The following is a 14,434-nucleotide window of genomic DNA, read 5'->3' as shown; positions in this document are numbered from 1 at the left end:
ATGTGCTTATCTGATTCCCTGACTCTCTCTCTACAATAGTCCCTAAGAAGACGGGATCTATATGTTTTTTTACTCACCATTGTCTCTTTAGTACCTAATACAGTGCCTGGCATGAAATAGATAGTCAATAAATGTTTGTCAATAAACGTTTAAATTAAGTAAAGGAACTTGGGAGATCATCCCAAGAAAATGTTCGATGATCTCCTATGGCCACTTTTGTTAACTCGAGAGCCTGACACCTCCATCCTCACTAGCAAGAAGAGCTTTCTTTGCATTAACCCCAAATCCCTTCTGTCCATTTAAGATCATTTCTTTCTGTTCTCTTTGCCAAAGAGTATTAACTGAATAAAGCTAAAAAGCAGTGACACTCAAAGTAGTTTTCTCTTTCTTTGTCAAGTGGTATTAAACACACTTTTATTTTAACCCAGACACTTTAGAGAGGCTACACAGAGCTTTCAGGATTTAAATCACTATACCAATGTGCTACAAAGTTTTATACTCCCACAGTTTTTATTGCAGTTTTGGTTCCCAATTGTTTATTTAACTCCTGGTTTGCTTTTTTACTCATTCATCCATGCATTCATTTATATTTATTGAGCCAAACAGTTACTGAGCTGAATAAGAGGACATGTATTTTTCCACCTCCCTCATAAAGGACCACTGAAATCCCATAGACGTCAATTGAGGGAAAACGCTTGCACATCCTGTGCTGCCTGGGAAAACTACAGCTCTAACACTTATATACCATGACAGTTTTACCATATATTGCATTACTCTCTTAAACAGGTAAACACAAGGCTGCTCTTCGTTCAGGACATAAGGTAATAATACCCCAAACACCCAGGATTTCTAATCATTCATCCCTGCTGAAGAATACATCATGTGTCTCTAACCCCCAATACAGAAGACTAATGTTACAACCAACAGCTATCTAGAGACATCCAAATACAAATTTAGCTCAACCTCATGCTTGACCATCCAAATTCTATCCATCCCGGCAATTCTATCTTTCTAAATGTGATTTCTGGCATAACAGTCAACTGAACCATAAAACTATTATGAAGTGGTTATAAAAATCACTGGCAGTCAATAAATATTTGTTGAATGAAATACTGAATTATGAATATTTTATAGGTGAAGCAATTGGGATTTTTGTTTATTTTTACATTTATTTTGCAGAGAAGCAGTAGAAGAAAAATTAAATTTAAGAAAACTAGAATCACCATCCACAAAGAGATACAAAGAGAAAGGGCTTGATTCCCTATTGTACTAAAGCTGTCTTTCTACAGGCTCTCAAGAGTCAACTGTTAGATATTCAAAAATTCTGAGAGCCCAAATCAGCATTGGAGGGAAAATTTACACCACACAAATCAGCAAATGCTCTTTAATTACAGAGCCGGTTTAACAACACACCACTGTTTGCAACCTACGAATCTAAGAAATCACTCAGAATGAAGCAACCCTGTAAATGTTAATAATGAGCAGATGAAACCAGAGATGAAAGAACATATTTACACAAAACAATAAGAAAGCATTTCTGTTAATGAAGTTGTTTGAAATGAAGAATAAATGAAAAACAGAGTCACAGTGTTTACAATGTGGAGACTACATTAAAGAATAAAACAGAGCTATAGTAAATGGACTGAGAAATAACAGAAATGACTATGATTTACACATCTTGATTCTGATTCTCTGTAAATTCTCCAGATAGCAAGTAGTTACGAGGCAAGCAAATATCTGCAGAGCAATGGGTTAGAAAGGATCTCAAAGGTCATCTGAGCACCCTTCCAATCACTGAACTGAATCCCATCTACACAACCAGCACAAGATCAAGAGCTTCCTAAGGACAGGGAATGTGCCCTTTATGTTGTATGCCCAGAATCTAGTACAGTGTTGGGCACATTACTCTCTTGTAGCTGTTGAATGAATGAATGAATGAATGAATAACCATTACAAGGAGACCATTCAACATATGCCTGAACAACTCTAAGTGGCTGGGAACTATGGACATTTCAAAGCAAAAATTATATAAAAAATCTGTAATCGTAAACTGTGTACAATCACAAAAATGTAATCTAGATCACTGCTTTCCAATGGAAATATAATGAAAGCCACAAAAGAGAGCCACATGTGTAATTTTAATTTTTTTCATAACCATATTAAAATAAAAAGAAATAAATAATATTAATTTTAATAATATATTTTGTTTAATCCAATATATCTGAAATATTTCAGCATGTAATCAACACAACTATAAATAAGATATTTTACTTTTCTTATACTAAACCTTTGAAATCCAATGTGTATTTTATAGGCTTGTAGTCTATTTCAGTTTGGACTAAACAAATTGCAAGTGCTGAATAGCACATGTAGGTGATAGCTACTGTACTAGACAATTCAGCCCTAATTTGTATGGATACTTGGGAATTAGACAATGTCCAAAAATACTTTACACAATTGTCCAAATTACATCTGGTTTCCAGTCTCTGAACACATCCACGATATATGTGCACCAGCTCCAGGGAAAAGAGCAAGCCAATGGTTTATATTATCTAGACCTACAAGATAAAAAGGTATTTGCTAAGAATTAGTGGGGAGAACGAAGCTATTTCCCACTTAGAAAAGAATAAAAATCAAATGGCTTCACGGGGCAGAGCCAAAAATTGAACATGACCAGTACCTAACAAAAACACAGGACACAGAATCTCCTGCTTTTCAGATTTAACATAAAGCTACACACTAATCATTTTGCTCATCTAAAGAAACAGAGATTTGTGAAAATTCATTTCTAAGTCATGGCTTAAAAGGTCATAAGTCAGCAGAATAGAATCCCTAGCAATAACAGATACCAGAAAAACAGGCCAAGGGCTGTGCTCTGGGCCTTTTATCAACACCTGACTATCCCCTATTTAACCACAGTAATTTTGTTTTAAAGATAAAAATAATAGTAAATTATCTTTGACTCCAATATTGAAAATAAGAGCTTCATATACGAGGCATTCAACAAAATAACTATGTTCACCAACATAAATGATTGCAAACTTATTCCAAACCACCTTTATCAACTAAGGCTGGCTATCGGAAAAGTACTGTGAAGAGTACAAAAATTTGGCACTTACCCTTCTACAGAAAGTTTGGTACACTGGTCTGAAACCATAAAAACAGGAAAAACAAAAAAAGTAACCTGAGCCAATTTTCACAACTCAAACCACTGAAGCACTGCCATGTCCCCCCCCCCAAAAAAAGAATAGATATTACTCACTTCCTTCTGCGTATTATTGGGTCCTAGAAACCTTGACAGTTGTTTCTGTCCTCAGATCCTGAATAGTGGTGCTTATTTAACACTTTAACAAGAAAACCGGATAAAGAGTCTGCTTTTCATAGTGGCCTCAGTTATTCAATATGCCCCAGCTGTTGAAAATAGATTCCACAGTTCGGACTGGATAATTTATTTTGTTCTATTTGCAATACCCAGGAAACTGACCCATCCTCACTAATCAAAACTAATGCAGATTCTTTCCCATCACATCAAGCATCAAAAGTAAAGGTTTATTAAAGATCCATGGAGGTAGAAATGACCCCAAAGATCAACACTGAGAAGCAGAGAGTTAGCCATCATAAAGAAAAGTTGAGAATGAAAGTCTTAAGAGAGCATAAAATAAATTTTGTTTCTACATTTTTGATACTCAGGGAAAAAACATGGTAAAGAGAACTTCCCTTTGAAGTACAAAGTTAATGCTAAATAAACTTTAACAAAAATCGCAGTATCATATTTAAACTAACAAATATCTGGTTCAACATTTTATGTAAAGAGATACATTTTATAATTGCATCTAACATCTACCCGCACATGTTTACTTTGCTTTAGAAGAAAGAAGGCAGCCTAATGCCAAGTTCTAAGTAGTTGACCCCTCTGGGCCTTTGTTAAGAGACCTGCAGGTTCTGGCATGCCCAGGTGAGATTTCCCATTAAGACTCAGCCGCATTAACACTAGCTCGGCAACCGGGATATCACTAGGGGTCATCCCCAAAACACAACAAACCCATCCCTGAACACAAACAGTATGGGTTCATTTTAATGACAAACGTCATTGAAGGATTGATAGAGGGAGGTTTGTGGGTTCTCTGTTAAGGAAGGTTTTCTGGCGTCAAGTCTGCTTTAAGAGAAAATTCGTTATTCCTGTTCATATTAGATAAAATATCATTATTTGATAAGCCATCTATTTCTAAAACTCAGGAAACCACGCAAAAACATTTCCCCAAATGGAAGCTTATTATTCTAATCCCAAGAGATCTATTCTGTTCCACACAGGTGTGGATCAGGAAATGTATCCTAGAGTTTCAGAAAGCTAGCTCTGCTGGATGTTAATAGAAGCGGGAGGGGGATGGGGACCGATTTCAGGCTGAAGTACTTGGGAAAATTCTGAGTTAAACAGGTTACTTTATTACTCAGAACCATGCAGAATCTTTAAAATGGGAATGTGCTCTGTAAAATCTCCAGGATGGAGAGTTCTAAACTTATTTGACTGTTGAATTTTTTTTTTTTTTTTTTTTTTTTTTTTTTTTTTTGCCACGGTAAACCTTATAGAGCAGTAGTGCACAACCTTGGCAGCATATTGGAATCATGTAGGTAGTTTTTAAAAATCCCAACACCCAGACTTCACCCCAAGCCAATTATATCAGAATTTCTGGGAGTAGAACCTGGCATCAATATTTTTTAAAGCTTCCCAGACTTTTTTGGCTGCGTAGGGTCTTCGTTGCCATGCGCAGGCTTTCTCTAGTTGCAGAGAGCGGGGGCTACTCTTTGTTGTGGTGCATGGGCTTCTCATTGCGGTGGCTTCTCTTGTTGCAAAGCACGGGCTCTAGGCACGCGGGTTTCAGTAGCTGTGGCTCATGGGCTCTAGAGCACCGGCTCAGTAGTTGTGGCGCAGGGGCTTAGTTGCTCCACGGCATGCCGGATCTTCCCAGACCAGGGATTGAACCTGTGTCCCCTGCATTGGCAGGCGGATTCTTAACCACTGCGCCACCAGGCAAATCCCCTTCCCAGGCTTTTTAAAACCAAGTATGAGAACCAATGTAACTTTGGGAAACACTGACCTATAAGCCTCTTCTCCAAACTAAAATAAAATAGCCACACAAAAATATGTTCCTGGACCTAAACAGGAAGAGACCCACCAAAAAAATAAAACACACTAAACTAAAAACTGGTGATGATAGGACATCCAACATTCAACCAGCTTTATTCCACTGGATATCAGCACAGCACCCTACCTCAACCTCACCTCTGCACCTAGTCATTCTTTTTAAGTCATGCTTTCTATATTTGTCTTCGAAACTGGGCCCGTAGATGTTATTTATTGTCTGTATAGTTGTATTCCCCATTTAATTTTATATGTCCTAGAAAAATTGGGTTTTAGCAGACTTATGAATCATTAATACCAAAAAAGTTACCAAGCTAATACATATGGACCAATGAAAAAAGAAGTAAGCACAAAGTGAATTTGAAAGCACAAGAAAAGATCTAAAAGCAGAGTTGTGCAATTTAGATGGGTTAGCTTTTCAGTGTTCTGTGAGATTTAGAAAGTTTTCACAAACACCTGTTTTATGAACACCCAAAAATGCAGATTTAAAAACCACTGCCATTGACTGCCAAGAAAATAATCTAAGAATTCCAATAAGGGTTGGTGGTCTCGTGGGACTGTAGAGAGGCTGCAATTAATATGACCTTGTAGAATGACTGGTCAACAGTATGGACTATCAATTTGGTAGTATACTGACTGACAGGAAGAGAACCTAAAAAGATTCATACTGGGCTTGCCAATTCAAACTCCGACTCTGGCCCCAGAACGGAAAAGCCCCTTGTTCCCTTGAAGGCCAACTGCCAAGCAAGCCTACAGTAAAGATGGATGGACTTAAAGAATTAAAATAGGTGAAAAATACCCTCTTTCCCTAGTTTTGAGATAAAGTCACTGTTGATAAAACACACTGGCTATCCTTAGTACAAGTGAAAAGTACAGTTTTCGACAGACCTACTTTACCATTAAATGGAACACCCTAAAACTGACTTGCAGACAGTAACATCACAACAAATACTCCTTGAGTGTCACACCAAGCCAGAAATTCAAATGCCTCCAAAGTCTACTATACTTCATGTAATCAAGAATAGACAGTAGGGACTTCCCTGGTGGCGCAGTGGTTAAGAATCCACCTGCCAATGCAGGGGACACGAGCTCGATCCCTGGTCCAGGAAGATCCCACATGCCACGGAGCAAATAAGCCTGTGCACCACAACTACTGAGCTTGCGCTCTAGAGCCACAACTACTGAGCCTGTATGCCACAACTACTGAAGCCCGTGTGCCTAGAGCCCGTGCTCCGCCACAAGAGAAGCCACCGCAATGAGAAGCCAGCTCACTGCAATGAAGACTAGCCCCCGCTCGCCGCAACTAGAGAAAGCCCGCGCCCAGCAATGAAGACCCAACGCAGCCAAAAATAAAATGAACTAATTAAAAACAAAAGAAAAAAAAAAAGAAAATGGAATAAAATGGGAAAAAATCTTTAAAAAAATAGGCAGTAAATGGGGGTGGGGGGGAGGAATTGAGTGAAAGTGGTCAAAAGGTACAAACCTCCAGTTATAAGGTAAATAAGTACTGGGGATGTAATATGCAACATGATGACTATAGTTAACACTGCTCTATGGGGTATTTGAATGTTGCTAAGGGAGTAGATTCTAAAGGTTCTCATCATAAGAAAAAAAATTGTAACTATATGAGGTGATAAGTGTTAACTAAACTTATTGTGGTAATCATTTCACAATATATGAAAGTCAAGTCATTGAGCGGTACACCTTAAATTTATACAGTGTTGTATATCAACTATATCTCAATAAAACTGACAGAAAAAAAAGAATAAGCAGTAAATCTACTCAAATCTTTTTTTTAAATTTGCTTCATCTTTAGTGAATTTTTAACTAGGTTAATAGAAAACTATTAATTTAAAATTTTTAGGATAAATCCAAATAGAAAAACTCAATTAGACGGTACTCGTGGTTATAGTAATACACTGCAAGCATCATATTATATAGTATCCTACCTAACCTACCATTATAAAAAACAACCTATGCCATACAAATGAAAACTTACAGCACCTAAAGCCAGTACCTGGATTGTTATTCTCCATTTTCATCGTAATGTGAAAGGCATTCATGATGCCTACCCCTAACAGCTCCTCCAATCTCCAGTTCCAGTGTTCAATCTCCTTCCTCCTGGAGCAGGTACCTAGTTGTCCTATTAATCTTTAGATCCATAAGTCTAACATAGTGACTGGCACAGAAAAAGCAATAAACTAATTATGTATTCCCTGGCACACAAATAAGGAAAGAACCCAATCCCAGCCCTTGAGAGAAGAGTCAGCCATATTTGGTGGAAAGTCAGCCATGCAAACAAATAATTACAATGTAAGACATTTGTTTTAATGGTGTATGTAGCAAATGTAATGGGGCATGAACAAAATGTAATAGGAAATTATAGGCACAGGACATGCCAACCCTCTCTAGAAAAATGAGCAAAGGTGCTACGGAAGAGACTGCTCCAATAAATGTTTGTTAAATCAATAAATCTTGAAGAACAGCATTATTTAAATTAAAACCTTAAAACACTTTTATTAGGAAGACTAAAACCCTATAGCACAAATGGTAAATAGGCATTTCATTAAAGAGGGCGTGTAAAGATACCAACCACACGTCAACAAGCCTTCAAAACTGTCCTCATTTTTCTTAATTTTTAGACAATAAAACAATCACATTTAAATAGAAGTTCCTTTGAGGCTTCCTGTTTTATAAATAAAAGTATTAATGCAGAAGTGGGATAAAAAAATCTAGACAATGAAGATAAAGATGTAATTTAACAATAAATGGGGTGGAAAACCTAGTGGATGATAGAATCCAGATTATCAAAGGAAGGCAAAGGCAATGATGACTGACTAGGACTAGTATGAAGATGATTCTTGATAATACTGCATTACCTTTAGTTGATCTGGGCAGTAGACTAAAATCAACTCACATCTTATCTCAGCATTAGGAAAAAAATTGTTTCTGTAGCAAAATTCCAGAAAACTAGTAGTATTCTATCAACTAAATTTTCCACTGAATTATAAATGCACACTGTGTGGTATTTTCTGCTTCAAATGTAGGATTTATGAAGAGTCTGGATTTAGAAATGCAACTTAATGTAAATACATTAAGTTGTACACCAACTCTTGGTGTCACATTATCAGAGAAATACAGCTTAGTTATACTCAAGGTCAAACTTTTAGTTGGAAATAGGTGCCTAAACTAAGGGGAAAAAATGCCTGACGTCTGTGTTAAGCATTCTTTTTTTCAGGTAAACAAATAACTAAAATTCTCTATGTCTAACAACACTACAATATTCTCCAGAGTATTGTCTCAATTTCTTTCTTCTAAAATACATTTGAGACCATGTGACTTAAAAAGCTACAGTTAAAAAGATAGGAAATGACCTAAATGTCTACCTGTCAGAGACCAATTAAATGCATTCTTGTACATTATACAGCAGTAAGACAGAATGAGGAAGGAAGCTCTCTATTTATGATGTGAAAAGATATATCCAAGATGAGTTAAGTGAAAAAAAAATCAAGATGCAGAATAGTACATACAGTATGTTACATTTTGTGATAAAATGGGGAAAATAAGACTGTACATCTTTATTTGCTTATATATGCATAAAGAAACTCTAAAAGGATATAGAATAAACTAATACCAGAAGTTATTTGGAAAGGACTGGACAGATAAGAATCAAGGGTGGGAGAGAGAGTTTTCACTATAAACTATATATATTTTAAAATATTTGAACCATGTTAATGTATTTATATTTTCAAATATTTAAATAAAAACAGTTTGGATAAATAAGCTACAATTATAACAATCATGATTTAATTCTATGTTAAGAAGTAATAATCTTTTATATCTTTTCTTCCATTCCAATCTTATCAATTATTCAAAGATTCTAGTTCTCAGGAAACAAATTAATTACCTATCACATATAAGCTAAAATATAATTATGATTAAAGGAAGAATTCATTCTTTCCTTCTCCTTCTCCAGTATCTTCATCTAAATTCACAATTAAGGTTAGCAAGGCTCACCTGGCTTGTGAAACAAATACATCTCCCATGACTTCTGAGTGGATACTATCACAAGCATAAAAATTAATATATATTTTCCACTTAAAATGTCTGAATAGCCACAATGTCCACTGGGCCTATTGACTGGAATTACAATTTTACAAACGTTACAGCATTACAATCCCCAGGTGCATGTGTTGTTTTCAAAATAACAACAAAAAATTGTAAACATTTTTCTGATTTAAAAAACAAATTTAATGAGTCCTCACTGTCTCAAGGAAAAGTACACCTATGATCCCTTCACAGTTGCTGGCCCCTCTCTCACCACGGACCCTATGGCTCCTACCACAGAGGATGTTGGAAGTTGCCTCAGACACAATCCCTTCCAGGGCTTTCCAGTAGGGCACACAGATGCCTAACTTTTCCTCCTCTACCTGCGAAACCCTTTAAAAGTTTAGTTTAAATGAGTCTGATACTTTCTCGTATTTCTGTCAGAATCTTTTCTTCTATTTTTATAAAACCCAACTTTTTAACCATTAATTACGTGCCTATAGAGCTACCTGCCCCTACTAGAATGTGTGATCATTAGAAATACTTCCTATTCATATTTATATCCTTGTGGATAATCCTTATTTCTTATGAATAATAGTAATAGTACTAACAACAACAAGAAAAACAAAAACCAGGTACTGCACCAGGCACGGTGATATATGTATTACCTCATTTAATCCTCAGGATAGCTCTGAAGCCATTGTACAGAAAAGGAAGCTGAAGCTCAGAGAGGATAAGTAATTTGCCCAAGTTACATATACTTACTTATTACATATAGAAAAGAGCAGAATGAACCTTCGAACCCAGGCAGTGTCTCTGCCTCCAAATCATGTACTCTTAACCACTTTGCTTAAAATTTAGAAAGTGATTAATATTATCATTACTGCAATGAAACGGAAGTTTGTGTCCCCCCCCAAAGTCATATGTTGAAAGTCTAATCCCCAATGGGATGGTATTAGGAGGTGGGACCTTGGGAAGTAGTTAGGTCATGAGGGTAGAGCCCTCATGAATGCGGTTAGTGCCCTTATAAGAGGCACCCCAGAGCGTTTTTCTGCCCTCTTTCCACTATGTGAGGACACAGCGAGAAATAAGCAGTCTACAGCCCTGAAGAGAGCCCTCACCAGAACTTGACCATGCTGGCACCTAATCAGTCTGCAGAACTGTGAGAAACACATTTCTGTTGTTTACAACCCACCCAGTCTATGGTACTTTGTTACAACAGCCCAAATTAACTAAAACAATTACCCTTTTCTAAAAAATAGAATTGTACAAAGAGCTTTCAAATTATAGAAGCCATTAGAAGTGGGAGAAAAAAAACTCTGTCCTCACCATTAAAACTCTCTTCTACATAATCTGTAACCTTTTATCTGTCCTTCAATGGCTAATTAGCTCATCCTCTAGGTTGCTTGAGGATATTTTCCTCTCACTGTCCCAACTCCAGTACTTTACCCCTTGCTTTCACTGAGAAGATCAAGCATACTAGCTGTTGTTGTCCCTATATCCTCCTCACCGGACACCCACCCTGTCCCTAATAACTCTCCCTCTTGTGGTCTGAGAAACAGACGTGGGAATCCTTTGGATCTTAGGGGATTTAGTCTTAACTTATTCATTAAAATAAATATTTACAAAAAGCACTTTTAAGTGTCAGGCACTGGGACCTGCCCTCTGTGAGTTTACAGGAGAGTAATGAAGACAAAGAGGCCTCCTCATTCTTTCCTGTTCCTTTCTTTCATTATTGTTGGTAATTTTGATATTAGTAACAATAAGAAGCAATCCATGTGCTTGTAGATTTGGACACAGAAATAAACAAAAAGGCAAAAATATTAGAATCATTCACAATTCTGTTGATGACTGTTGTGGAAGTTCTTGTGAAGTAGAAGGAGTACATTTCCTTCTACTCTTTAAATAAGCTCAAGTTTACATGAAATTTTTAAAATATCTTCTTCAGGTGTCACTTACAAAACATTCTTTTCCAGCACTGTAATGAGAGACAGTCTTCCTCAGGATGGAAGTTAGATTTGTCTGCTAAACAGGTGATTAGGGTCCCCACTAAATAGGTACTTCTGGGAAGGTGCTTTGAGGCTCTTATTGTATATTCCCAGCCCCTGACATTTGGTCAGAGCTCAATCAATGCTCACAAAATGAAAGAATGAATGGATGAATCAGTGATGCAGATGACTGAAATCTAACAAATCTTGACATGGTTATTAGGTCATAAATCAGGCACTGTTTGTGCTTAAACTGTCAAGGTATAGAAAGAATTCAAGGAAAAAAATTAATTCCTAAAAAGGGAAAGCTATTTTATTCTTACTAGACGGGGGAGGGGGTCTCTACAAAAACAAAATAATAAAAACTACTGTCTCATTTCATTCCATGTAATATCATGGTCACACTCTTCATACAACTAAAAAACACAATTCTCCAATTCTAAAGTAGCGAGCTGTCTAGCAAAGTTGCCATAGCTCAAGTCTCACAAGCAGTTATACCTGAATGGAAGATAGGGGGGATTTGAGCCAGATAGGAGTGCTCTGTAGGCTTCTTCTGGTGTCTTCTTTAAATAGATTACCTAAGACAAATAAATAGCAACATTTAGAACACCACCAAAGAATGACACAAAACTAACTTAATTACTCACCAAGTTTGCATTTCCCTTCTTCCACTTTGAAAGTGACAACTGTCATGGTGATAATGTTGATCTTTAGACAGCAAGCAAGCTGCCAAAATTTCCTTTTCAGCTTGAAGCGGAACAACAGCCTTTGGCTTAAGGATGAGTAAGAGCTTAAAGACACAGGGCAAATCCATAAAGGGGCCATCCAGGGCTGTTCACAAGGCACATTGAACAGATACAATGGCAAGGTTTTCCCTTTTGGGACCAGAATAATTGTACCTCCATTATTGAACTGTGTGTTCACCAAAGACCAATACAGACTTCCCTGTCCTTCGTAGAAGATCTGCTGCGAGGTAATTTAGTTCCTGGTGAATTCTGAAAGACATCTCAGGGCACAATACCCTTGGGAGATCTACAGAGTTCTCTGTCTCCTCTGAGGAAAGCGCATGTTGCTCTCCAAACAATCAATAAAATCACAATGAAATGGGGGGAAATGCATGCAGGTAAGAGCACTGGAAAGCATATTGGTTTGGCTCTTGATGTCAAGGATACTTAAATCCCTCCAGTCCAGCATGATAAACTAATCATAAATAAAGAAACAAACAAAAAAGAGCTCTTAAAACCAGTAAATAACTTCCATTTAATCAACTTATTGACTATATACTAGCTGCTAGGCACTTTATCAGGTACTGGCACCTCTCTTAATAGAATTTACATTTGTGGGGCAAAACGAAGTAATTAACAAAAAGAAATACAGTCTGAGATAAGTGCTGAAAAGGAAATAAGCAGAGTATTGGAAAGAGAGTAGACTTACTTAATACCTTGACGTGGTCAGGGAGGGGTCTCTTGGAGACATTGAGGAGGAGAGCCATGGGAACAGCTAAGGGAAAGGAGGAACAACAAGGGCCAGGGTCCTTGAGGGGGGAAGAGCTTGGTGAGTTGGACAGAGGAGATGAGTGTGACTAGAGCAGTGGGCGAAGGGAAAGCCAGGTAGTGTTCAGATTGTGAAGAGCACTGCAAACCATGAGGAGAGGTTGGTTTTATTCTAAGAGCAATTTAATATTTTAATTCTCAGACAGGAGCACTGATCATTTTCCTCTATAGTTTGAATCAACTTTCATCCCTAAAATCCTCTCTACCTAGAAAGAATGACATTATTTCCTTAATATGTTCCAACATCAAAACCCTATGCATTAGTACATATAGTAATATTACATATAATTTTTTATATATTTATATAAATAAATACATATAATGTATATGTATATATACATATATGCATATATATATTTAGAAGCTTGTAAAGACAAGAGAGAAATAATTTTTGAAATGGCTGACTAGGCACTGTAGACTAAAATGGTTTTCCATAAATATTAGTTATTCCTATGGATATACAGATATCAAAAAGAAAAAAAAAGAAACCCTATGGGGCTTCCCTGGTGGCGCAGTGGTTGAGAGTCCACCTGCCGATGCAGGGGACACGGGTTCGTGCCCCAGTCCGGTAAGATCCCACATGCCGCAGAGCAGCTAGGCCCGTGAGCCATGGCCGCTGGGCCTGCGCGTCCGGAGCCTGTGCCCCGCAACGGGAGAGGCCACAACAGTGAGAGGCCCGCGTACCGCAAAAAAAAAAAAAACCTATGCATTTCAACAAGAATGACAGAGTCCCAGTTCTTAAAAAGTAGGGTTTTCTTCTCTACTTACAAAGTTTCTTTGAGCTTTACGCTGTTCCACTAGCAATATATTACATATACTTAATTATTAATAATTTCAGGACTAGAAAACACTTCAATTCTCTAAAGAAAGAAAGCTAAAATAAATACATAAAAAGATACTTCTAACTTTATTAAGAAAGCTCCATATTCCTGTGACAAGTAAACAAGAAGGTCTGATAAAGCACACACCAAACAAAGCAAATTGAATATGAAACAAAAACAGCACAGAAAATGAAACCACAGGAAAACAATGATCGAGACATGAGACACAGATTCCACCAACGGAGAACCATATCTCAAGCTGCAGCTCAAATAATTACAAAAATCCACCTAAACCAACCCTAGCTTTAAAGACCATTTTCAGTAACCAATATTAAAACAGGACTTTGTTGTTCCCTAACGAGTAGGTTATATAATATACTCAACAGAGTTGGTTATGATGCAGTGATTTTTCAAACCTAAAGATGCCGCAGTATTTGCAAGCTGACTATGCCTGCTAAAAGGGAAAGCTGCTTGTAGAAAGCTCCCGTGTTTGGATTAGATAATTAAAGCTTATACAACCACCTTTGAAAAGCAAAAATACATTTCCCTCTTCAGGAGCAATTACATTAATTCTCTTTAATTCTAAGGCAATCATTCTACAGGAGGGACACAACAGCCCACATGAAAGACCTCTTTAGACCGGATACCCCACTGAGTTTTGCTACTCATCTTACCTGCATGACTTAGCACACATGACCCATGTTCTCACACTGTAAGATGAGAGTCTTTGTTTTTTATTTTTATCCCAATGTTAAATTATTAATAAGTGCAAAGTGAAACCCAACAGAGGCCATCTAAATTCCAGGAAGATTCCAGGGGCAGGTAAATACAATGTCCTTTTACAACCTGATGATAGGTACTTGGGAGGGTGGTGAAATGTTCTAA

At 37.2% G+C, this 14,434-nt stretch overlaps 1 protein-coding gene across 2 annotated transcripts in view; it reads right to left on the bottom strand.

Annotated features, from left to right (window-relative positions):
• The window catches only part of CDC14A (cell division cycle 14A), a gene marked incomplete at its 3' end in the record, with an annotated part of 164,610 nt that overhangs the window by 83,544 nt on the left and 66,632 nt on the right, over positions 1-14,434 (bottom strand). For both annotated transcript variants that reach the window (XM_079913594.1, XM_079913593.1), the window contains exon 5: positions 11,674-11,753. In XM_079913594.1, the coding sequence (XP_079769720.1) occupies positions 11,674-11,753 (80 nt within the window). The remainder of the gene's footprint in view (positions 1-11,673; positions 11,754-14,434) is intronic.

Source organism: Stenella coeruleoalba, assembly GCF_951394435.1.
Source record: "Stenella coeruleoalba genome assembly, chromosome: 1".
NCBI classification, from domain to species: domain Eukaryota; kingdom Metazoa; phylum Chordata; class Mammalia; order Artiodactyla; family Delphinidae; genus Stenella; species Stenella coeruleoalba.
Note: the sequence above shows the minus strand (reverse complement) of the source record. Positions and strands in the feature narration are given on the sequence as shown.